Source organism: Numida meleagris, chromosome 12 (assembly GCF_002078875.1).
Source record: "Numida meleagris isolate 19003 breed g44 Domestic line chromosome 12, NumMel1.0, whole genome shotgun sequence".
Classification (NCBI taxonomy): domain Eukaryota; kingdom Metazoa; phylum Chordata; class Aves; order Galliformes; family Numididae; genus Numida; species Numida meleagris.
Window position 1 is genome coordinate 1,106,553 of NC_034420.1, and position 25,419 is coordinate 1,131,971.

At 55.8% G+C, this 25,419-nt stretch overlaps 1 protein-coding gene across 5 annotated transcripts in view; it reads left to right on the forward strand.

Moving 5' to 3' along the window:
- Positions 1 to 25,419, forward strand: part of LOC110405520 (protocadherin gamma-C5-like) — a 62,463-nt gene that overhangs the window by 18,510 nt on the left and 18,534 nt on the right. The window contains exon 1 of one of the 5 annotated variants that reach the window (XM_021410881.1): positions 8,019 to 11,078. The exons of 1 other annotated variant lie outside the window; for it this stretch is intronic. In XM_021410881.1, coding sequence (XP_021266556.1) covers positions 9,657 to 11,078 — 1,422 coding nt within the window. In that variant the 5' untranslated portion in view covers positions 8,019 to 9,656. 3 more of the 5 variants (XM_021410879.1, XM_021410878.1, XM_021410877.1) reach the window with 3 other exon arrangements.

The window sequence follows — 25,419 nt, forward strand, 5'->3', positions numbered from 1 at the left end:
GACGCTGCCGCCCACCGCGCCGCCGAGCCCGACGGCCTCACGGTGAGTGCTTCGAGCGCGCCGGCTACCAAGTCCCTCTCTCTCCGCTCTTCTCTATCCCAGGGCGTTGCTTCTTCGCCGTGTCGCGTTTCCCCTTATCCTCTTTTCTCTCCTCATTCGCTCAGAACCTTGTTGTTAACGCCCCTCACTCACGGTGTTCTTGTGCTCTCTGCAGGGCAGCGTTTCAAATGGGATGGCACTACGCGGCGTGTGGAGATATTCTTACCGCGCTGTGTAATGTGATTGTCGTTTCTCGGTCCCCTCACAGCTCGTTCCGCATCGTTCTGTGTTGTCAACTACAGCAGCAGATGACCCGACTCACTTGTCGGATGAGAATATCGGGACTTGTTTAAGCGGTTCGTTAGAGCTTGCCCTGGGCGGCTCCCGCGTCCCTCCCTCCCCCCTCGCCTCTCGCTCGGGACTTTGGCTCTCTCCTGTATCGCTTTTCCCCTTTCCTCTTCTGTGTCCTCGTTTGCTCCGATGTTTGGTGTTAACGCCCCTAATTAGCAGTGTCGTTGCGCTCTCTGCTGGGCAGCCTTAGAGGCCGCGCGGTACTGCACGGCGCTTCGGGATATTCTTACTGTCTAGTGTGACGTGTTTGCACTTTAACTGCCTCTTTACACTTCGTTCCGTATCCCTATCCGCTGACGCCTATAGCCTGAAGTGTTCTGCTCCTGTTAACGAATGAAATTCCATGACAGTGCTATGTGAAGAACACATGTGCGTCCATTGCGTCCTCTGGAGCCAAAGCTCCGTTTCGCAGCTGTCTGTGTGTGGATGCCCTTTGCTGAAGGGAGGCAAACCCGGGCCCTGCTGTCAGCGTTAACGTTGGGGTGGAAGGCGCTAGGTGTGAGTGTGCTTTCGGTTGCAGTTTGCTATACCGAGGCTTTCTGTCTTTCATTCTTTTCGTGACATGTTTTTTCCCCTGACATGTTAAACTCGTGTTCTCCTGTGGACATCAGGGGTTCTGAATAATACTCTTCATAGTTTTCAGGATCTGCTGTTTTCCTGATAGCCTGTGTGCTCACTGAGTCGAGTGAGATTGTCCTTGTTGGAGAAACGTTGCTCAAATAGGCTTGCTCGATTGTCTTTGTCCCAAAAAGAGACAGGAGCGAGCCTTTAGCTTTCTTTATTCAGATAAAGGGAGAGTCCACTAGGGTATACCCCTGTGGGGGCTCTCAGAGTACCTGACTTTGCAAATTCCCTTTTATCTTCACTTCCCAATCAGTGTCCCTTCCTCCTTTCCTCATTGGCTGCAGTACTCAGAGGATACAGACTTCCTTGTTCCCCTAGTACACGTTTTCCCTTGTATGTGACCTATGAAGCCTGCGCAGTAAGTCCAAAGTTCCTAAGTTCAAGTTGTTACAGACCTTTGTAACTAAAACCTTACTTGCTAAGTGTGTACAGGACTAGCAGAAAGGAATTGGCACACTTACACACAACAACTTGTGAGCAAGGACATCTCATTCGTGAGCCTCTGCATACATGATTTTATTTGCAAGGGCATCTTCAGGCTTCTTTTATCTCAGTCCTGAGCAGAATCTTCATGACTCCGTGTAAAACTTAAGATGCATCTCCTTTACCCTTGCCACAGTGTTTCTCTTTTTACACCGTGATGTGCTGAACAAGAAATGTCTTTCTGTCCATCCATGCTGAGGTTTCTGTGCATGTCTTAGAGAAGTAGACTGGGCAATTGGTCCTTCAACCATGTCCACAATGATTCCCAGTCTTTTATCTTTGACCTATCAAGGTGGGAGCAGGCTCTGCCTTTGCTGGCAGCCACATGCTATAGCAGCATCAGCCATGTTGCCAAATTCAGACGTTATTTTTTTCTGCGTGGTCTTCATAGAGATAGAAGATCTGGAGGTTGTTAGGTTCACAGCAGTTTTATTTTAAAAGTGTAGAAGATAAGCGTTAATAATGAGTTTGTCACAGTCGTTATATTATCTTTATCTTTTGACCTCATCCGAATTATTCTGTGTTTACCCATTGCCACTTCACAGCTCGTTCCTTACCCTTGTCAGCTTCGCCCACAGCAGCAAGTGAGTTGAGTCACTCTTCAGGTGGGAATAGAGGATCGAGGATCGATAGAGTTGTCATTTGAAAGAGCTGGTTAGTTGAAATGCTTTTCGCACGTCACACCTTTGCTTATCGAGTTATCAATTTGCCGAAGTGTGAAATTTGAGCGAGGGAATGATCTACTTTTAGCATTGATATAGCGTGCGCTGATCCAAGCCAATTTTCCTCTTCCATTTGAGGTAAGAGTTGCATTTCATTAGCAACATTACCACTGGTGTTGTCTGAATTCTTTTCTCATTTCCTAACGCTTGGCTATATGAAATAATGTCATTTCTGTCGTGATGACAAGGTAGATATGGTAGGGTTCAATTTACTTTTATTTTACATGTGCAGATTATAGATATCATAGTTCTTTTTTTTCTGTGTTTTTGTTGGTCTGTTTGTTGGCGTTTTGTTTTGTTTTAATTATCTGCATAAGTGCCTAGTCACACAACCTGAAACAATTCCTTCACTTCATTACGCTTTCTGTTGGTTCAGTTTATGTTTTGAAGGACTGATGCTGGGGCCTCCACGTGGCTGATATCGTTCAAAGTCTGGATGATGTCGGGGCTTTGGCTCACAGTGCATTTCCACTCCCCGCTTTTCTTCCCTAATTTACACACAACTTTGCTCCTAATTCACACAAAGTGAGTTAGGGCTGGAACTGCAAAGCGTGTCAAAATGTTCTTACTGTGAATGGTGAAGTGTGTGCACTTGGACACTCCGTGTCCCTGTCCGCCCTCATCTACAGCAACAAATGAACCGCTTCACTCATGGGAAGGGACTGTAAGGATACGGGTTGTTATCTGAAAGAGTTCATTACTTGAAACAGTTTTCATGAGTCTGGCTTTGATATAGTTGATCCAAACTTTATTTTCCCATTGGAGGTAACAGTTGAATTTTATTGCCAGCATTACTGTTGCTCTTCTACATTGATTGTTTCCTAAATGTTGGATAGATGAAAGAATAACATCTTTGTGGAGACAGGGCAGAGGAAGGAGTTCGCTTTACTTTTATATGCCTGCATAGACCATAGGTGTCCTAGTTCCTTCTGATATCCTTTAAAGATTGGAAGATCTCTTAAAATTGTAGGATTGCCTCTAAATGATTCTGTGTATAATGTAGCTGCTTCTCCTTTATTCTCTTCAGAACGTTTCTGCTGATGCATTGTGATGTGTTGAGCAAATAAATGTCTTTCTGTCCTTCTGTGCTTTGATTTTTGTGCAAGAGCTTGAGAAACAGGATGGGGTGCAGGTCCTTTGGTGATGTCTGCCTGTTATGAAGGTGAAACGCAATCATCTTCAATCATAACAGTTGTGTTTGTGAATGGCTTTGCTGTGATGTGTGCGAAAGACTTGTGGAGGAAAAAGAGGAAGTGGCTTACTGATTTCTAGTCTTTTACCTTTGACCTATGAGAATGGAGTTGGGGGTGTCTTTGCTAACTAACAGAGACATTCTGTGGCAACAGCTCTTTCACAGGTTCTTCCCTTTAATTTCTTGTAGCACAATGTCTGGACAGATCCAAAGGGGATGTCTCTTCAGTTATAATAATGTCCACCACTTCAGTAGGTTTGGGCCTTGTTTGTTTCCAGGGTCTGAAAGTGGACCTCAGTGTGGCTGAAAACCCTTTAAAAATTGTACTATCACTTCTGGAGGTGGAAAAGAGGGAGCCATTTCCACATGTGCCTTGAATGTTTACAGCTGTCAAGCAACACTTGGATACCCTTACCTTCCAGCAGAGTGTCACTGAATGAATGCTTTTGCTGGTGGCTGACATAGGGCAAAATGCTTCATATTTTTGATGGCGCAAGCAAAAGACTGTGCATGCTGAGGGAAGAGTGAAATGCTGATGCAGAGCCTGGGAAATGACTGGGTCAGTGTGGTTTTGTTAGGGCAATGGTTTTATTTCATACTTGGTGCCAGTGTCTGTGCCATTTATGCAATGATGCTGATGTCCTGCTGTTAGAAGCAATGAGAGTCCTCTCGGAATGAAGTTTATGCACAAAACCCTGTATGTAGAAAGATGCTTTATGGGTGGAATGGTTTATAATTCTTGTGTGAAACTTCACTTACCCATCCTTGTAACCTTGTGATGTAGTTTCTTCATATTCATCTTTACATATACAGGCATTTCCTTCATGCAAGGGTGTCCCATTTATGGACACTGCTTTTACATTTGGAAGTGAAGTATTGCATGGCTGGAAATCCATTCTTCGCTTGACTAGATCTCATTCAGCTGAAGACAGAATTTTGTATATGATGAACAAAGGAAGCCAAGGCCAAAGGGAACGACTCTCAGTTTCTCTGAAGCCATAGCTTGAAAAAGAGGCCCTTTATAAGGAGCTTAACCCACAGTTCTTCTGTGCGCTTCCACTAATGATCCTGCTTTGACTGCTGCCTTACACTTTGCTTTGCTGGCAGGGTTGGAATTGTTGCCAATAGCACATGTGCTTAATTTGTAGTCTGACATTAAACAGAACATTAATGACCCTGTGTTTATATTTTGCAGTTTTGCCTTTGTTTTCAGTGTCTAAACTGGGCCTCAGTGTAACAGAGAAGACTGGAAAACACATTCTTAATTGTGGGATTGATGGAACTGTTTCAATTGGTGTTCTTCACTTTCTTTTCTCATTTCCTAATTGCTGGCATCACTGTAGAGATGGGGCAGATGAAAGAGTTTCTTTTACTTTTATTTTTACCTCCATAGACCATAGGTGTCCCAGCTCTTTTTGTTTTCGTTTTTCCTTTAAATACAGAAGTACCTAGTCACATAACCTGAAAGTGATCACTTCATTAGGTTTCATGTTGTGCCATTTATGTTTTCAAGAAGTAATGCTGGGGCCTCTGTGTGACCCTTCAAGGACAGGAAATTCTCTTGTAACTGTAGGACTGGGTGAGCAGTGTGCATGCATACCCTGATTATTTTCAGCTTTGAATACATTTACGTGCTCATGTTTCTAAGGAAATGGCACTGGATGAAGTGCTCTTGCTGTGTGTGATGGCTGGCCAAAATTGGATGCTGAATGCTGAACAAGGTGGGTTAGAGGCTGGCATTGAACTTGGAGAGCAGGTTGGATGATATGGTTTGGGCTGGGCAATGCTTTGATTTCATACTTGAATCTGTGGCCTGTTATATCTGTTACAGAGATGGAATACAACTGTGGAAAGTGTGAGTACTGAGAATTCCTTGGTGCTGCTGTGTGTGAAGGGCTACTGGAGGAAACAGAAGATGTGTTTTGCTGATTCTCAGTCTTTCAATGTTGACCTTCCAAGGGTAGAGCTGGATCTGTCACTGCTAACAGACACATGTTATAGCAGCAGCCATGTTGCGAGTTCACCAGTTTCGTTTCTTTCATAGAGTCCTTGGACATATACATGACCGATGGCTGAAGAGTTATAGGGCATTTGAAAGAGTTTGTTGTGGTTGATTTTTGATGTATAAAAGATAGGTGTTAACATTCAGTTTATTGTAGTTGCTAGATCAAGTTTTCCTTTCTGTCTTGTCCAAACTATGTTTTGAGCTCCTGGTGGTTCCTCCTGTGTCTTTGCTGTCTACTGGCAACCTTTATTACGCCTATATGTACAGAGTGATGTAATCTACAAATGAAACAGATTCCTTCACATCTGTTGGATTAAGGATTTTCATTGTTTGTTGTCAAGGTCTAAAGCTGGTCCTCAGCATGGCTGATAATTCTTCAGAGCTTGGAAGATCTGTTGTAACTGGAGGCCTTGGGAGGACTTCTACAGGGATATATGCCTTGGATGTTTATAGCTGTCAAAACAGACTTTGATATACTTTGATATACTTGAGTTTCCTAAAATGTCACTAAATGTTCATGCTGGGAGATGACATGTGGCCAAAAGTTGTCCACTGTGCAACAAAACTCTGTGAATGGTGAGAAATGAGGGTGAACACCTGGCTTTGAATCTGAAAAATATGTGGGTCTACAGGAAGACTGTTTGGATAATGGTTTAATTTGATCTGAACCAAGGTGTGTGCTGCTTAGACTGTTACCCTCATTTCTCTGATCGGAAGGAAATGCTAATAAGTTATTGGTGTAAAAGCTTTGCATATAGAATGATGCTTTCAATGGGTAGGATGCCTTAAAATTCCATCATAGAATCTCATTCATTCAGCTGTGTCTCTGTGTAACACTGTGACGTAGAGCTTCTCTATAGTCATAATTAAGTTTCCAGCTCTTTTTCTTTTTCCCCAGGTAGGTTGTGCTTTGTATCTCCCATTTCTGGACAGTACTTTTGCATTTTGAACTGCTGGTGTCATTTTGCTACAAATCCTTACTTCCCTTGACAAGGTCTCAAGCACCTGAAGACAGAATTTTATGTGAAGAAAATGAAACAGAAACCCAAACTGAATCTGTCATGTTTTCTCATGAAATTCAGCTTGAGAAAGAGTCCCATATTAAATCCTTTGCATTCTCAGTTTAGTTTACGTCAGAGATGAGCAGGACACATACTGAAGAAATTGATGAGAGCCAGTGAATTTCTGTTAAAATGATGTCCCTTGCTATGTAGTCCAGAGAAAGACTTTCGGACCTTGCTTGCAGCTGGAGACCTCAGTAACTTCCAGGTACTCTGGAGGTGAATTTTGCTGTACACCATGAAGACTGTAGTGCTCTCCTGTGTTGAGTTCCAAGTGTCTGAATAAAGACTGCGTTTGTGGAATGATGATACAAGGGTTGCTTCCTTCATATAGCAGTCATTGTTTAGGATGAATGTAACCCGGTATTTGAAATGAATGGGGAGATGCTTGTGTCTGTGCCTGCTTTGGGCAGCTCTTCTACCAGTCTCTTGGGTGAATTTTCTGCACACAGTGTGTTTGTCAGCGAGTCAACCCAGTTTCAAGCTCTGGGTGCAGGAAGAGGGTGGAAGGGTGAGATTACTTGTTGGTAAATGTGGAATTCTAAGATACGTGTGGTTGGGTATGGATGCACTGTCTGACCTTGGTGGTGACTCACCATTGCACTGTTCCAAATATACTTACCTGTACCGTGAGTAAATTTGAAGAACTGTTTTTTTGTTTTTTTTTTTTCCAGACTAAATCTTGTGGTTATAGACCTTAAAAGCCTCTTCTCAGGCCTTGAAAGAGGCACAAAGCATTAGGAATCAAGTCACAGGATTTCCTGTTTCTCTCAGATGTCTTGGTTGAAAATGAGCTCATGGAGAACATTTTGATTTTGGAGGTGGCAAACATTAAACAAGCTTTTGGGAATTCCTTTTTCACGTCTCTCCCATTTTCCTCAGTCCCCACATCCTCAGGGAGCAGTCAGGGCTGGCATTCAAAGAGCCAGAGGCTGGCAGTATACTTTATTAATAGGGCCATGTCCTCATACCAGAATAGTCCAGCAATGGGTTAGACCTTTGGTGGGGTCTAAACCCCAGAGCTATGAAGCAGCATGGTATAATTTGTTTGCATGACTGTGTTGAAGAGAAATATGAAATCCAGATGTGGAAAAGCTGCGGAGTGTTGTCACAGTTTCCACCGGACCATGTTACACACAGGGTGGCAAAGCATGACGAGATACTCTTCCAACAAAGAGTTCATCATTTACACTTCCACTACTGCCTCACAGCTCATTCCGTATCCTTATCTCCTCCTACATGTGGTAGCATGAGATGTGTTGATGGTAAAGACTGAAAATGGATGCAAGTGATGTATGAGGTGTGCAGTAGCGCTCGTTATGGGTTAGAAAGTTTTCTTTTTAATTCTGTTCTCCTCACCAAACAGTGAGCTGATCCTATGGTCTTATGGCCCCTGAATGTGGATGCAGGAATGGGCTTCCTGGCAGGATGAGCCTGCCTACACAGTGACCTTGGTGCAGGTTCAATCTGCCAGAGATCCTTGTGTGTGTGTCTCTCCAATAGAAGCAGATCACAGCTATTTCCTCTTGATAATGGTCGTGTTTGTGAGGAAGAGAGTGTTCTGACAGTGTCATTATGAGTGTTCTGTGGAAGAAGGATTGCTCCGCAAGAGATCATTTCCTGGTGAGTGCTGCAGTGGAATAAGCTTGTGAAGGAGTCCTGCAGTTCATGTCTTTACATCTTGTAAGAGAATGGTGAGAATTGCTCCCTTGTAAAATATAGATCAGGAAATGAAGTATCGCTAGAACCTGTGGATGAGCGCAGTGGTCACCGATGGAGTAATCTCTCAGAGCAGTCCGAGCGCGAGGAAAATCTACTGTGCTTGTAGTTTCCAAACTCGTTTTCTGTTTAAAGCTTGAAGTAATTCACATGGCCATATAGCATTCATGGTCATGAACCAAACTTTGTTGGTTTTCAGAGAATCTTCCTGCAATTTCCTTTGATTTCCTCTGAGAGACGATGCTATCGCAGAAATAGGTACCGAGGAAGATAAAATACTTTTTTTTTCATAAACATTGCCTTCAAGAGAGTTTTATGCTTTCCATTTTCAGAGCACCTCACTCCTGGCATGCTCTGTGATGTTTTGGTGTGAATTACACGTGTCACTGATAAACATCCTTCTCTAGAGTTGCTCTCCTTCAAAGCCTTTCTGCTTTTCAACATCTTGTGACTTGTTTGCCATCTTCTTATCTACAAGCCTTCAGCTGTGCTTGGAAAGCTGGCTGACGTGTTGCATATGCCTCGGGCATCATCATCGGTAACACACAACTGCTTCTCTTTACAATTCTCAAAGCAACACAGTGGTAACGGAAGGGCTGCAGGGACAGCAGGCACGTGGGTATATTTCCACCGTTACTACATCAACTCGCTTACCTTGCTCGCTAAGAGAAGCAGTTTTGAAAAGCAGATTGAGCAGGGCTGTGTTCAGCCTGTTACAGCAGGGAGCTGTGCTGGTCTCCCTGACTCGTAGAAGTGGGAGCGTGCACCGATGCCGCTGTCGTAGCAAGGGATGGTTGCCATTCTCTCCCAGTCACTCTGAGATATGACGTGAGATGGATAGAGCCAAGAAGCTCCTCAAAAACAATGCTATTCAGGATGGACTGGGTGCTTGCTTCCTGCAACAGCTTTTCTTTGGAAGTACTTTGTCACCGCTGCTGGTTATAGCTTACAGAAGTGAAATGAAAGAGCCAGGGGAAGACAATCCACAGCACTCGCAGAAGCTCTCGGAAGAAGTCGGATAATTCCTGTGCAGTGTATCTGTTCTTACCTGTGCTCACCTGTGCTCTGATGCGCAGCGTCTGCTGAGTAACACGCTCCCCCGGCAGGGCCGAGCTGCTCGCTTTGCCTCGCCCGGCGCTCGAGGAGGAACCGCGCTGCCGCCTGGCGGGCAGCTACCGTCAGCGCGGAGAGCGGCGCCCGTCCTCTCGGGCAGCTGCCGGCTGCCGTGGCGCCGCGGGGCCTCCGGGTGCCGCTGTTGGCCGCCGCCGCCACAGCCGCCTCCTCCCGTCCACGGCGCTGCTCTCTCGCCCGGCGCCGCTCACAGCGGGCAGCAGAGAAGCGGGGAACGGCGGCGGCGGAGCCCGGATCGCCGCGTTCCGGCCGCATCGGAGCTCGGGACGGACGGCGCCCGGCTGGAAGCGCTGCGGGAGGAGGAAGGAGCGCGGCGAGCGCTGCTCCCGATGGCGGGCGGACGGCGGCGGAGCCGCTGGAGAGCGGGAGAGGGGCTGCTGCCCGCTTTGCTGCTGTGCTGCTGCTGCTGCCGAGCGGCGCCGGAGCGGATCCGCTACGCGATCCCCGAGGAGCTGGGCAGGGGCTCGCTGGTGGGGCCGCTGGCTCGGGACCTGGGGCTGAGCCCGGCCGAGCTGCCGGCGCGCCAGCTGCGGCTCAGCTCGGAAAAGCGCTACTTCGCCGTGAGCGGGGAGAACGGGAACCTGTACGTGAGCGAGAGGCTGGACCGGGAGGAGCTGTGCGGCGAGTCGGCGTCCTGTTCCGTCAGCTTCGAGGCGGTGGTGCAGAACCCGCTCAACGTTTTCCACGTCGAAGTGGCCATCCACGACATCAACGACAACGCCCCGCGCTTCAGCAAAGAAAGCATCCAGCTCGAGATCAACGAATGCACCCCCCCCGGAACCCGCTTTCCCCTAGAGGTCGCCCAAGACCCGGACGTAGGAACCAACTCGCTGCAGACCTACCAGCTCAAGAAAAACGAGTACTTCGCTCTGAAAATGAAGCAGAGCAAGGGAGGAAACAAGCACCCGGAACTAGTGCTGCACCGAGCGCTGGACCGAGAGAAACAGAAAACCCTGCACATGGTGCTAACGGCAACGGACGGAGGCGACCCCCCCAGGACCGGAACCGCCCAGATCCGCATCAACGTCACCGACGCCAACGACAACGCGCCCGTGTTCACCAAAAACCCGTACCAGGCGAAACTGCCCGAGAACCCGCCACCGGGATCCCTGGTGCTGCAAGTGCCAGCTGCCGACGCCGACGAGGGCACCAACGCCCGCATCACCTACGGCTTCGGAAAAATCCCAGACAAAGTCCGCCACAAGTTCACCATCAACGCCGAGAACGGCAAGGTGACAACGCCAGAGCCACTGGACTTCGAGGACACGAGCAACTACACCGTCCGGCTGGAGGCACGGGACGGCGGCGGACTGACGGCTCACTGCAAGGTGCAAATCGACATAATCGACGAGAACGACAACGCACCCGAAATAACGACGACGTCGCTATCGAGCCCGGTGCCCGAGGACGCCCCGCCCGGCACCGTCGTGGCGCTGCTGAAAGTGCGGGACCGGGACTCCGGGGAGAACGGGCGGGTGCGGTGCGAGCTGTCGGGAGAGGCGCCGCTGCAGATCCTGGCATCTTCGGGCGGCTCGTACAAGGTGGTGACGGCGGGCGCGCTGGACCGGGAGCGGGCGTCCGAGCACCGGGTGACGGTGATCGCCACGGACCGGGGCGGGCCGGCGCTGTCGAGCCGCGCGGATCTGGTGCTGGAGGTGTCGGACGTGAACGACAACGCGCCGGTGTTCGAGGAGGCCGCCTACAGCGCCTACGTGCCCGAGAACAACGCGGCGGGAGCGCCGGTGCTGCGCGTGAGCGCGCGGGACGCGGACGCGGGAGCCAACGGGCGCGTGAGCTACGCGCTGGCGGGCGGCGGCGCGGACGCGGCGTTCGTGTCGGTGCAGGCGGAGACGGGCGCGGTGTTTGCGCAGCGCTCGTTCGACTACGAGCGGTGCCGCGAGTTCGCCGTGGAGGTGCGGGCGCAGGACGGCGGGACGCCGGCGCGCAGCGCGACGGCGACGGTGCGCGTCTTCGTGCTGGACCGCAACGACAACGCGCCGCGGGTGCTGTGGCCGGCGGCGAGCGGCGGAGCGGGCGCGGGCGCGGTCGCGGGGCCGTTCGAGGTGGTGCCGCGCTCGGCAGAGGCCGGCTACCTGGTGGCCAAGGTGGTGGCGGTGGACGCGGACGCGGGGCGCAACGCGTGGCTGTCGTACGAGCTGGCCAAGGCGACGGAGCCGGGGCTGTTCCGCGTGGGGCTGCACAGCGGCGAGGTGCGCACGGCGCGGGCCGTGTCGGAGCGGGACGCGGCCAAGCAGCGCCTGGTGGCCGTGGTGAAGGACCACGGGCAGCCGGCGCTGTCGGCCACGGCCACGCTGACGGTGGTGCTGGCCGAGAGCGTGCGGGACGCGCTGCCAGAGCTGAGCGAGCAGGATGCTGAGTCTGAGTTGGCTTCTGATCTAAACCTCATTCTCGTGGTAGCTCTCGCTTTGGTGTCCTTGTTATTTGTTTTTACGGTCATTTTGGTCGTGTTCTTTAAATGCCGGCGGCCCAGGAGCCCCCCCATCTTTTTAACTTCCGATAAGGAACTCTACTCCAGCCTGGGCCCCAAAGCGCCCTACAACTACTGCAGCAGCACGCTGCCCCTGCCCTATGCCTACGAGGTGTGTCTGGCCTCCGAGTCGAGCCAGAAGGACTTCACGTTTCTCAAACCCGGGGCAGCAGCGCTCTCTGATCTTCTTTTGGTGGGGGAACCCGGCGCAGGTGGTCATTCTGAGAAGGACCCTCCCGACCCTGACAGCTCGGCACAGGTGAGCTGCTCTCTCATGCCCCTCTCTGCAGGTTTCTGCGGTTTCTCTCCTTTCTCTCTCAAGCTGTCTTACTCTGCATGCGAGTTTCAGCGAGTTGGGGTACTGGGGTGGGGTACTGAGTTGGAGCAATGGCACAAGGGTCCTGGGGCCCGTATGGAATTCCCAGTGCAGGGGGAACTTCCCCCTTCAGTGCCGCATTTTACTGCTCGTTTTCCTCCAGATGGCGCTTTCAGGAGCTCTGAGGATGTCTCTGTCAATAGTCTGGTGTCCCTTCAAGGTGCAGGAGATGTAATGTCTACAGATCAGTCAAAATGTGGGAGGTGGAAATGTTGTGTCTTCTGTGCTTTTCTTGAGCGAGGACATCTCTTGGCTGTACTCAGCATTCTGCATCTTGGCTGGCTACTGTTGGGACAAGGCACTCTGAATTCAGCTCAAATGTACACTCATGTGAGGAGAAACTTCTTATAGACTGTGGTGCACTTATTAGAGAAATTGCTCAGTAAGAGCTTAGACTTGAGAGTATTAGAAAAGAGGCGGTGGCTGGAGGAAAAAGATTCAGAGCTTATTTCAGAGTTAATAAGTGAAGCAGCTGAAGACTATTTCAAGGTTTAGCTTCAAAACGGCTGCGGATTTTCTTCTTTTTAGATTGTATGTAAGAAAGAAAGGTAATTGGAATTTGCTTGTGTAAAGGCTTGCGAGACGAGAGCTCTGCTTTCAGCTCTGTGAGCCTGCAGACGTATCCAGGCAGAGGCGCTCCGGAGCACAGAGTGGCAAAACCCTTCGTACTTACATGCGCGGTGCAGCTGCGGCGGGTAAAGCAGGGCATTTGCTTTGGGAACCATCGTGAGTTCTGCTTCAGAACGCAATTCTTTTAAAATAATGATGACTAACGTGGGATTTTATTGACTTGAGGCGCGTACTTTTATCAGGTTCTGCGGGTGATAAGGATGTGCTAGCAGGAAGCAGCACTGATACACGCTTTAACTCCTGACAGTGACTTGTTAGGTAGGAAACCCTGCGCCGATCTGTTTGATGATATTGACGCTGCATGCATGCTGTGCTCCTGGCTGCACCCCGGCTGTTAACGGGAGAGTGCGGGCTGAAAATGCGTGCCCGGAGGCGAGATCCCCGCCGGGTGTCGCGCCTTCCACGTTGGTGAGGGCGATTTGCAGCCCCCGCACGGCAAGCTGCGGGATGGCAGATAATCAGCTGCCGCGCTTCCGAGCTAAGTGTTCAGGGAGGAGATCCCTGCAGTTTCCATCAATGAACGGGCGTGGGCGCTGATTTCAAATCCGATCGTTCGTTACCAGCTGTGGGAAGGGCTGCCGCAGCCCGATTTTCGCAGGGCTCGTGGCGCTCCCGTTTCAAGCTCCTTTTTTCGCCTTCGCATTCCACCGAGAAAATATAGCAGTTTCATGGGTAACACACACTGCATTCCAACACCGCAGCAGTTTGAATCCGTTTGCGCGCTCGAAGCGTCGGAAAAAAACTTCTGTACAAGGAGGTGGTGTTGATAACAGCAGGCAGGGAGCTCGGGAACCGGCTGCTCCCGGTGCCGGCAGCTGGGGGACTCCACATGGGACAGGGACGGGCTGTTCCGAGTGCCGGAGCGGGGACAGAGCGGCGAGCTGGGAGGTGGCGAGGAGGAAGGGAGTGCCCAACTGAGGCTGCTCCGAATTGTTCGCCTGGGACAGTGGTGGCGATGGGGAGAGGGGCTGGGGCGGTGCTCCTGGGATTGTCACTTTGTCGGCGACGCTGCTTTGCTGGCACCCAGCGGTGCGCCGTCGGGACGCTGTGGGACAGTAGGAAAGGAGCGGACTGTTGGAATGACCGAGATCCGCGGGGCCCCGAGGGCTGTCACTCCCTACGCACACCTCGTCCCGCCCCCTCCACCGCCCCCTCTCTCTCTGCTGCCCGTCTCCAGCGAGATACTCTTTCCTCGGGGGACGTTCCCATGTTTCCGGGTCGCCCTTTTTGGCCGCTTCCGCTCCGTTAACTCGCACCGACGGCCCTGCCCCGTGCGTGGGGAAGGGACGAGCGCTCACTGAGCCGGGCGTCCCGCGGGGCGGGCGGGCTGCAGCTCCCGGAGCCCTGCGCACCGTGCAGTTATTGGCCGGGACTCTATGTGCCGCTGTCGGCCAATGCTGGAGCGGGAGATAGGGCGGCCCGGCCCCGCTCGGAGCCGGGATGAGGCACTGAGAGGCTGAGAGCGAGCCGGGCAGTGAGTCAGAGCCGTGCCGCCGAGCGATGCCCGTCTCCCCGCCGCACGCCGCTTCCCGGGACGCTGGGCAGCGGCATGAAGGGGCCAGCTGAGGATTTCTAGGGGGAAGAGGCGGGGAGCGATGAAAGGCGTCGCTGCGAGGAGCCGCGGGGTGACGCCGGGGCAGGTACTGAGCCTCTGCCTCCTGCTCGCCGCTTCCTCCGGGGCTTCCGCCGCCATTCGCTATGCCATCCCCGAGGAGGCGCGGAGAGGTTCGGCCGTGGGCAACGTGGCAGCCGACCTGGCTCTGGACCCGGTGCGGCTCTCGGGGCGGCGGCCGCGGGTGGTGTCCGGCGGTAACAAGAAGTACTTCGCGGTGGATGCGGCGAGCGGTTCGCTGCTTGTGAGCGAGCGGATAGACCGCGAGGAGTTGTGCGGAGCGCTCTCCCCCTGCACCCTCAGCTTTGAGATCGTGCTGGAGAAACCTCTGGAGCTGTACAGCGGCGCCGTGGAGATCCAGGACATCAATGACAACGACCCGGTTTTTCCCAGCAGCCAAGCGAGGCTGGAAATCAGCGAGTCGGTGGCGGCCGGGACGCGCTTCCCGCTAGAGAGCGCGCAAGATCCCGATGTGGGAATTAACTCTTTGCAGACCTACCAGCTCAGCGCCAACCCGCACTTCGTGCTGGACGTGCAGACGAGGGTGGACGGCAGCAAGTACGCAGAACTGGTGCTAGAGAAGGAACTGAACAGGGAGGAGCAACGGGAGTTGCACTTGGTCTTGACAGCGCTGGATGGAGGCAGCCCGCCACGGTCGGCCCACGTGCAGATCCACATTGACGTGGTGGACTCCAATGACAACGCCCCGGTCTTCAACCAGTCCACGTATAAAGCGAGCGTGAGGGAGGACACACCCAGCGGTACTCTGGTCACCAAGGTCAGTGCCTATGACCTGGATGATGGGCCCAATGGAGACGTCGTCTACTCCTTCAGCAGCCATACTCCAGCCAAGGTACGAGAACTCTTCACTTTGGACTCGGACACAGGGGAGCTGAGGGTCAAGGGCCAGCTGGACTACGAGGAAATGAAGCTGTACGAGATTTACTTACAGGCTAAAGACAAGGGTGTTGTTCCTGGTGTAGCCAATTGCAAAGTGCTGGTGGAAGTCGTGGATGTGAATGATAACGCTCCAGAGGTGACAGTGACTTCGGTGTACAGCCCTGTGCCTGAGGATGCAGCCCCGGGGACGGTCGTAGCTCTGCTGAGTGTAACAGACTTGGACTCTCGAGACAACGGTCTGGTGAACTGTTTTATTCCCCCTGGGATCCCATTCACGCTCAGCTCCTCCCTCAAAAATTACTACACATTGAAAACTAAAGCAGCTCTGGACCGAGAAGAGGCATCAGAGTACAACATCACTGTCACAGCCAGGGACTCAGGTTCGCCACCCTTGTCTGCAGTAAAACACATCCTGGTGCAGGTGTCAGACGTCAACGACAACGCACCCAAGGCTTCGCAGGACTCCTATGATGTGTACGTGCTGGAGAACAACGTGCCTGGCATCTCTATTCTTAACGTGAGCGCCACAGACCCAGACCTGGGGCGCAACGGCCATCTCTCCTACTTCCTCCTGCAGGGTGACACCAACGTGGGTCACCTCTTCTCCATCAACCGGGAGAGTGGTGCCCTCCATCTGCTGACCTCCCTGGACCACGAGGACCAGATGGAGTTCAGCATGATGGTACAGGTCCAGGATGGTGGCTCTCCACCTCTTGCCACCAACCTCTCGGTCAATGTGTTTGTCACTGACCTCAATGACAATGCCCCCACTGTGCTGTACCCCCTCCCCAACTCGACATCCTCTTATACCGATGTGGTGGCACCAGGCACTCCTGTGGGCCATGTGGTCACCAAGGTGGTGGCAGTGGACGCGGATGCAGGATACAACGCCTGGATCTCCTACACCTTGCTGCAGGCCACCGACCCCACTCTCTTCTCAGTTGGGCTGCACAGTGGGGAGATCATCACAGCCCGTCAGATCCGGGAGGACGAGGCTCCTCAGCACACCTTGGTCATCCTGCTGAAGGACCATGGGGAGCCCGCGCTGTCAGCCAGTGCCACCATCTCCATCTCTGTGGCCGAGAGGGTCAAGGAGGCACTCACCGACCTCGCCGACGTGACACCCCCGCATGACCCCAGGAGGCACGTGACTTTCTATCTCATCCTGGCCGTCATTTTGGTCTCGGCTGCTTTCTTCATCACCATAGTGTCGGTGGGCATCTTCAAGTGCTACAAGTGGAGGCAGTCAAAGGAGCTGTTCAACAGCTCCAGGAGCACCCTGTACAGGACACCAGGGCCCTTCCACCACGTTGATGCCGTGCGGGGTGGTTTCACGCCGCCCAACTTCTACCATCAGGTCTATCTCACCACGGACTCTCGGCAGAGTGATCTCCTGTGTAAAAAGCCCATCACTTCCAGCCCCCTGGGGAGCCGCCAGAACACCATGAGGAATGGTGAGCCAGGACTGTACCACCAGATGGTGGGCACCGCCAGCCGGCTCCCCACGCCCGCTGAGGTAATGTAGCCCTTCCTTGGCATGTCCCAGTGCCAAGCTGATCCATGGCTCCTTCGTGCCATAAGCCTATGGCAGCAGATGGAGGTTGGGGGAAATATCCAGTTGCGCCATGTTGTTAAAGAACAGTTGGTTTCTTCGAAGTCAGATGAGCTGTCCTGTGCGCCGATGACATTTGCACTGTGGTGAGCCGGGTCGGGTTAGTCCGTTTACTCCCAGTAGTGAACTTGTGTCTTTTGGATGCAGTTTTGGGTACGCCTTGCATGGCTTAGCCAGTGGAGGCTGAGGTCAGCTTGCAACCACTTACAAATCCTCAGCAGGAGCTCTGCTGCTGATGGGGTTTCCTTCCCTTTGCAAAATGAGAACCGAGTGCTTGCAGGTGCAGGTAGTGATGGAGGACCGTGATCATCCCTCTGCAATGGATCCCAGTGTGGGGCAGGCAAGGTGGGCTGGGAGCCACCAGCTGCACTGCTGGTGCACTGGAGCACCAGTACATCGTGTCCTACCGTGTAGCACACATAGCTGATGGGCAATGCTGGTCTTGGCCCGTGGCTGTAGAGCAGTCTCTTCCCTCCGTGTCTCACTTGGTGTTTGATTCCTGATGGCTCTGGTTTTATTCCCATTTAAGTTCTGCGAGGATGCTTGTCTCAGGGCAGTTTGATGGGGTCATAGGCTGCCACTGCTGCTCTCAGGGCTCCTCCGAGGTGGGTGCTGGGTGCTAAGCCCACCACCCATGTCTTCCATTACCACCCCTATCACAAACCCTACATGGTTTGTAATATGCTGTCTCACGGTGCTGTCTAACGTCCTGGCTGAATAAACTGCAGGCAGGAAAACGTTTGCGCATGCCAGGCTGCTCCTTTACTTCATCCCTGGTGGGAATTGTGCAGCATAATTTGCAAGCTTTCAATTACAGGAACGCTGCAGTCCTCAGGGGTGAGGCCGGGTGGGGGATTCAGCAGAAGGGGGAGATCTGGTGGGTTTCCAAGGTGCTCGGTGCCGATATTGTGTCCCCTCCGAGAGGTGTGAATGGGATCGGCTGGTTCCTTGGGGCGGAAGGGAGTGTGATGCAGCGGAAGCCGTGCGCAGGCACAGGGCTCTGTGTGCAGCTTCTCACTGCAGCTGGATCACAGGCAGAAGCAGAAACCTCCCAGAGCTATTTTATGCCTTTTATTATTTTTTTTTTTCTCTCTTGCGTCGCTTCTCTCACTCAGCATTTCTCATCTGCAGCAGGCAGGAACGGCTGCAGCAGCTGCTGGAGCAAGTGTTTTTCTGCCTTTGTGCAGGTTGTGTGACAGCCAGGGACAGAAATGTCCCCCCAGAGAAGGCTGGCAAGAAGCCTTGGGGGTGGGGGGGCAGTGAGTGAATTGAGCCTGGGGGTGGAAGGTGACGATAACAGGCAGGTGGTATACCCCAGCCCTGCATGTGCCTCCTCAGCCCCCCAGGGCTGTGAGAAACCAGCACTGGGTGGTGGCTTTTCAGTCTTTGTGGTGAAAGATAGAGCCCAGCACTGCAGACTGTCAAGCCCACAGAGGCTTCACGTCCGCTGGGCAGCAGCCAGCCCCAGCCTGCTGCGGTGGGGATGGTGCTGCTGGTCACTCCCAAGCTGAGTGCTGGCTCTGTCTGTGCAGGTCGTGTTTCATGGCACGCAGGGTCCCTGCCCCGCTGTGACCGCTCTGTGCCCCCATCCCAGACCCTGGCAGATCCCCCATGTGAGATGCTTGCTGTTTGCTCCCACCACCTGGACACCTATGAGCAAATTCCTTAGTAACGGGTGGGCTTCACTGGACCCATTCCTGAGGGAGCAGGGCTCCGTGTGGTAGTGTCTGCCCCTCGTGACGCTGCTCTGGCGCCTGCCTGGTGTGGGGACACATCGCAGAGTCCAGATCACTGCGAGTGGCACCGTCGGAAGCTCTCGGGGCACAGGAGGACCCACCAGGCTGCAGCCGGGGAATCCACTCGCTCGGCGTTTTGCTGGGCTGGCCCTTTAAGAGTGCCTCCCCCCACTCATTGCGGGCAGTAGGCGGGACGTGGGCGGAGCTCTGCTCCAATCACGAGCCGGGAGAGCCCAGTCTCGCATTGATTGGCAGCAGAGCGGTGCCGCCCGTGGCTCTGGAAATGGGCCGGGAGGGGCTGAGGAGGGGACGGGGGCAGGGACCGAGGCCAGGCCGAGCCGAGCCGAGCCTCCCTTGGCGGCGGCGACCCAGGGCACTGTCCCCATCCTCTCCCCTGTCCCTGAGGTCCCCGGGGTGCCCGGGCGGAGGAGACCGGCAGGGCTGGAGCTGTCCCCCCCCGCAAGGGCCTGGAAGCACATAGGGAGGTCGGAGTGCCCCGAGTGCACCCCCCGACAGAGGCTGAGGCTTCTGCAAAGCTGCACCTGCTGCAGCGTGTGCTTCTGCTGGGCATCCTTCCCTGTGTAATGCCCGATGCTGTGATCCCATTCTGACCTGTGGGCTCCTGGCTGGCACAGCCCTGGGCGCTGCTGAGGTTCACCTGTGCCAGGTGGGGACGAGGTGTCCAGGCAGGTGGCCATGGCCAACAGCTGGATGCTGGCTCTGGTGGCCCACAAAGCCCTGCCCATGGCACCCACGGGGTTGGCAGCTCTTCGTGTGGGCCTTCCCAGCTGATAGTGGCACCGGTGGCAACCCCACGGGGTCGGTCCCGAGGTGTGGGCATCAAACGGGCACAGCATTAACTAAGGGGTGAGAAAGGAGGTGGGAGGGCAGCCCTGGCACCTTGCGCCTCAAACAAGCACTTTTTCTTAGGGCATAATAAGCCCTTTGGCCCGTGCTCGTTACAGCTGCCCTTTGTCTGCGGGCGCGATGTGAAGCCACCATTGTGGGAGCGGGAGTGAACAGGGAGGGCTTGTACCTCGCCGGCTTCCAGGACGTGCAGTTTCCCGGAGAACGGGAAGCGAGCTGCGGGAGCAAGTGAGTCAGGCTGGGCCCGGGGGTGGCGGGCCCCCACTTCCCGCAGCCCCGCGGGTCCCCCATTGGGTGTGCGGGGACAGAGCTCTCGGCCAATTGGGTGCTGATCTGAAGCGGGGGATCTGCTCTCCCCCCCCCCCCCCCCCGCGCTGGGGCTGTGATTCAGCTCCCCTCCCCCAGCCCACCCCCTCCGCTCGGATGCTGGCAGCCGAGCTGCAGCCTCCTACAGCCCCGGAGCTGCTTCCCGAGCTGGGGAACAGAGAGCCGGGGATTTTTAGCGGCTCCACAAGGCCGGCTGTGTCCCGGGTCCGGTCCTGGGCCAGATGCGTGCGGACATGGAGAGCGTCAGCCTCCAGCGACCCGCCTGGAAATGGCAAGTACTGAGTTTGTTTTCGCTCTGCGGCTGGGGCTGGGTCTCTGGGCAGATCCGCTACTCGGTGCTCGAGGAGTCGGAGGTGGGGACCGCGGTGGGGAACGTGGCCCAGGACCTGGGCTTGAAGGTGGAGCAGCTGGCGGGCCGCAGGCTGCGCCTGGGCTCGGAGGAGAGCCGGCAGCACTTCGCCGTGCGCCTGGACAGCGGTGTCCTGGTGGTGAGCGAGCGGCTGGACCGGGAGCGCCTGTGTGGAGCCGCCGCCAGCTGCGTGCTGTCAGTGCAGGTGGTGGCGGAGAACCCCCTGCAGCTCTTCCGCCTCGAAGTGGAGATCCTGGATCTGAACGACAACTCCCCCAGCTTCCCCACCGCCCACCGCAGCCTGCGCATCGCCGAGTCCGCCGCCGTGGCCACGCGCTTCCCCTTGGAGAGCGCGCAGGACCCCGATGTGGGCAGCAACGCCGTGGGCTCCTACCGGCTGAACCCCAACTCCCACTTCTCCCTGGACGTCAAGCAGCTGCAGGATGGCAAACTCTTCCCGGAGCTGGTGCTGGAGCGCGCCTTGGACCGGGAAGAGCAGCCAGAACTGCAGCTGGTGCTGACAGCTGTAGATGGGGGCAGCCCGGCCCGCTCAGGCACAGCGCAGATAACGGTGCAGGTGCTGGACATCAATGATAACGCGCCTGCCTTTGACCGTGCCACGTACAAGGTGCAAATCCCAGAAAACACACCTGTGGGAGCTCTGCTCCTCCAGCTCAATGCGTCAGATCCTGATGAGGGCCCCAATGGGGAGACGCAGTACTCCTTTGGGGTGCACACCTCTGAGGCCGTCCGGCGACTCTTTGCGCTGGACCCCCACAGTGGCGAGGTGCGGGTGAGCGGGGAGCTGGACTTTGAGGAATCGCCCTTCTACGAGATCCACGTGCGGGCCCGCGACAGAGGCGTGCCCGAGATGGAGGGGCACTGTGTGCTGCAGGTGGAGGTGGAGGATGCCAATGACAACCCCCCAGAGGTTCTGCTCACCTCCCTGCTGAACCCAGTGCCCGAGGACACCCCACCGGAGACCGTGGTGGGGCTTTTCAATGTGCGGGACCGAGACTCGGGGGCCAACGGGGATGTGAATTTGGAGATCTCCCCCGGTGTGCCATTCGCTGTCAGGTCCCTGCAGAACCACTTCTCGCTGGTCACCCGGCAGAGCCTGGATCGAGAGACCACCTCGCAGTACGTGGTGCAGCTGATCGCCCAGGACGGAGGGTCTCCTGCTCTCACCACGAGCCTCACACTGCTCCTCAATGTATCTGACGTGAATGACAATCCGCCGCGCTTCCTGCAGCCTTCCTACGATGCCTTCCTCCCGGAGAACAGCCCGCCGGGCTCCCTGCTCTGCACCGTCTCCGCTTCGGACCCCGATGATGGAGACAATTCCCGCCTTGTTTACTCCATAGAGGAAGGCCACATGCAGGGTGCTCCTGCTTCTTCCTACGTCCACATCAATCCTAACAACGGCAACCTCTATGCTCAGCGCACCTTTGATTTTGAGCTGCTGCAGGTTCTGCCAGTCTCAGTGGCTGTGCGGGACTTGGGGTCTCCCCCGCTCCATGCCAATGTCACTGTCTACATTTTCGTGCAGGACCAGAACGACCATGCCCCCACCATCCTGCACCCTGCTGGTGACGGTGATGTCCCCACACCAGAGAGGGTCCCGCTGTCAGCCCCGCCGGGCTACCTGGTGACCAAGGTGACAGCAGTGGATGCGGATGCCGGGTACAACGCCTGGCTGTCATACCGCCTGCTGCCCGAGTCCACCGAGCCCTCCTTGTTCCACGTGTCACCGTACACCGGGGAGGTGCGGACGGCGCGTGTCCTGCGGGACACTGACGTGGCGATGCAGCAGGTCCTCATTCTGGTGGCAGACAATGGCGACCCACCACTCTCCACCACTGTCACCATCAGCGTGGCCCTGGAGGAGGAGGCCTTGGAGGAGAGCTACAAGCCCCGGGATTTCCTGGCTGGTACCAAGGAGAAGCCGGACCTGACCCTCTACCTGATCATTGCGCTGGCGGCCATCAGCACCGTGGCACTTGCCACCGTCACCCTTCTTGCTGCCTGGTGCCTGCGGCGCCGAGGCCGTGCTGCCGCCTCTCCCCGCTGCTGCTGGGCAGCCGAGTCGCCGTCCCGGGACTTCTTCAAGCACTCCAGCCCCAAGCTGCAGCTCTGTTCCGACGGCACCCTCAAGTACATGGAGGTCACCCTGCGGCCCACCGACGCCCAGTCCCAGTGCTACAGCACCTGCTTCTCTCCCGACTCCGACCGCAGCGACTTCACCTTCCTGCGGCCCTGCCCGCCCCCCGGCACCCTCCCGAGGGAACCCGGGGCTTTCCTCTCCGCCGCCGGTACCCTGCGGGACGCCGGCCAGGTGAGCGCCCGGGAGCCGGGGGAAGGCGGGGCCGGGCTGGAGCCGCACGGCGCCGACCCCCGGATCCTCCCCCGCGGGGCGCTGCGGGGCGGGGGCCGCCTTTGTCCTCCCGGCCCGACGTGGGGGGCTCGGGGTGGGGGGGGGCCGCGCGGGGCCACCGTCGCTCGGGGAAGCGCGGCAGGTTCGCGCCGCGCCGCAACCATTGCGCTCCGCGATTGGTGCCGGTGTTGCTGTCCTGAGAAGGAGCGCGGCGATTGGAGGAGCGGCGCGGCGCACGGAGCCAATGGAGGGGTGGCTGCGCCGCGCCCCCCCCGTCGAGCCGCGGCCGCCCCAAACAATGAATGGGAGCGGTGAGCGCTGAGCGCGGCCCCGCAGCGCGGGCGGCCTCCTCCGAGGGCATCGCTCCCCGGGCGCCGGCAAGGATGCTGAGGGCAGGAAAGGCGGGCTGGTCCCTGGGGCTGCCGCGTGTCTTCTCCTTCTGCTTGTTCCTGCACAGCTCCTCTGCCCAGATTCGCTACAGCATCCCGGAGGAGCTCACCCGGGGCGCCTTCGTGGGCAATATCGCGAAGGACCTGGGCACCGATGTGGGGAAACTGGCGGCGGCCAATCTGCAGGTACTGTCCGATTCGGATTCCCAGTACTTCTCCGTCAATGTGAACACGGGGGTGATAATGGTGAGCGAGCGGATAGACCGGGAGCAGCTCTGCGGGCAGAACCCCCGCTGCTTCCTCCACCTGAAGCTTGCCATCGAGAACCCGGTGGAGTTTTACCGCATCGAGGTGGAGATCCTGGATATCAACGACAACTCCCCAGAGTTCCCCAGCGACGAGGTGTCCTTGCGCATCTACGAGCTGGCATCCCTGGGTGCCCGCTTCCCCATCCAGCCTGCCCAGGACCCCGACGTGGGCACCAACACCCTGCAGACCTATCACCTGAGTGCCAATGAGAACTTCAACCTCAACGTGAAGGCACGCACGGATGGCGGGAAGTTCCCTGAGTTGGTGCTGGAGAGGGCCCTGGACCGGGAGCTCAGAGCCTTCCACCACCTCGTCCTGACCGCTGAGGACGGGGGCTCTCCCCCCAAATCCAGCAAGACACACATCACTATTCAGGTGCTTGATGCCAATGACAACCACCCAGTCTTTGACAAACCATCTTATGGAGCCCGCTTGGTGGAGAACTCGCCACTTGGCACCCTCGTAGTGAAGCTAAATGCCACTGATGTGGATGAAGGGCCCAACGGCGACATCCGCTACTCCCTCAGCAGCCACAACTCGGACGCCTTACGCCAGATCTTTGCCATTGATGAGCAAACTGGGGAGATCCGTGTCCAGGGCAACCTGGACTTTGAGGAGGCGACGGTGTACGAGATCGAAGTGGAGGCCAAGGACATGGGGTCACCCACAATGGAGGAGCACTGCAGCGTAGTGGTGGAGATCACCGATGTGAATGACAATGCTCCCGAGGTCATTCTGACCTCCTTCTCCAGCTCCCTGAGCGAGGACGCGCTGCCAGGCACGGTGGTGGCCGTCATACACGTCAAGGACAAGGATTCTGGGGACCAAGGCAAGGTCCAATGTCACGTGTCTCCAGACCTTCCCTTCCAGCTGCGCAAGGACTACGAACACCAGTACTCGCTGCTCACCAGAACCCGCTTGGACCGGGAGCATGTTGCCAACTATAATGTCACCATCTCGGCCTCAGATCTGGGCAGCCCTCCGCTGTCCCGCCACACTATCCTGCCCATCACCCTGGCGGATGTCAATGACAACGCGCCCCAGTTCGAGCAAGCATCCTATGAGGTGCTGGTGGCAGAAAATAACCCGGTGGGCAGCGTGCTGGTTACTGTCTCTGCTGTGGACCCTGACTCGGAGCAGAACTCCCGCCTCTCCTACTCCATCCTGCGAGCTGGTGGGACAGAGCCAGGCCTGGATCCAACTCGCTACCTCTCCATACACCCCACAAGTGGCCAGATCTCCGCCAAACTCCCTTTTGACTATGAGCAAACCACCTATCTCCAGTTCCATGTAGAGGTCTCTGATGGTGGCTCCCCGGCCCTGAGGAACAGGACGCTGGTTCACGTGTTTATCGCGGACCAGAACGACAATGCCCCGCGGGTGCATTTTCCCAGGGCTGGGGAGGATTCCACCACCCAGTTGCGCATCTCCCCCTCCACCGCCCCTCTTGCTCTCATCACCAAGGTGGTGGCCATAGACGCGGACTCGGGGCGCAACGCCTGGCTCTCCTACCACCTCATGGAAGCCACCGAGCCGGGGCTCTTCAGCGTGGCCCTACGCTCCGGGGAGATCCGCACCACCCGGGCCCTGCAGGAAACGGATGCTTCTGCACATGAACTGGTCGTAGTGGTGCGGGATTCTGGGGAGCCACCGCTGTCCACAGCTGTCACGCTGGTCGTGCTGGTGGAGGAGAGGGGTCCCGAGGCCCTTCTAGGCTCCGAGGCTCAGGCTGTGGACGGTGGGGGCTTGCCCACCATCACCATTTATCTGATCGCTTCACTGGTGCTCATCTCCAGCGTCTCGCTGGTGGGACTGGCAGTGCTGGGTGTGCGGTGCGTGCGGAGGGGCTCTGCGCCTGCTGTCCAGGGCTGCAGCGTGAAGAGCGTGGACACACTTCAGCCCCCGCCCAGCCACATCTTTGGGCACTTGCACTATGAGCCCAAGCAAGGGGACACGGTGATGGGCGTCCAGGTGACGGCCACGGCACCCCCAGCCCCGCGCTACCGCTCCTGCTTTTCACCCGTCTCTGACATCAGCGAATTCATGTTTGTGAAACCCTCCGTGGGCACAGCCGGTGTGAACCCGTCGGCGCCCAGCGAGGTGAGCTCGGGAGCGGGCGGCCC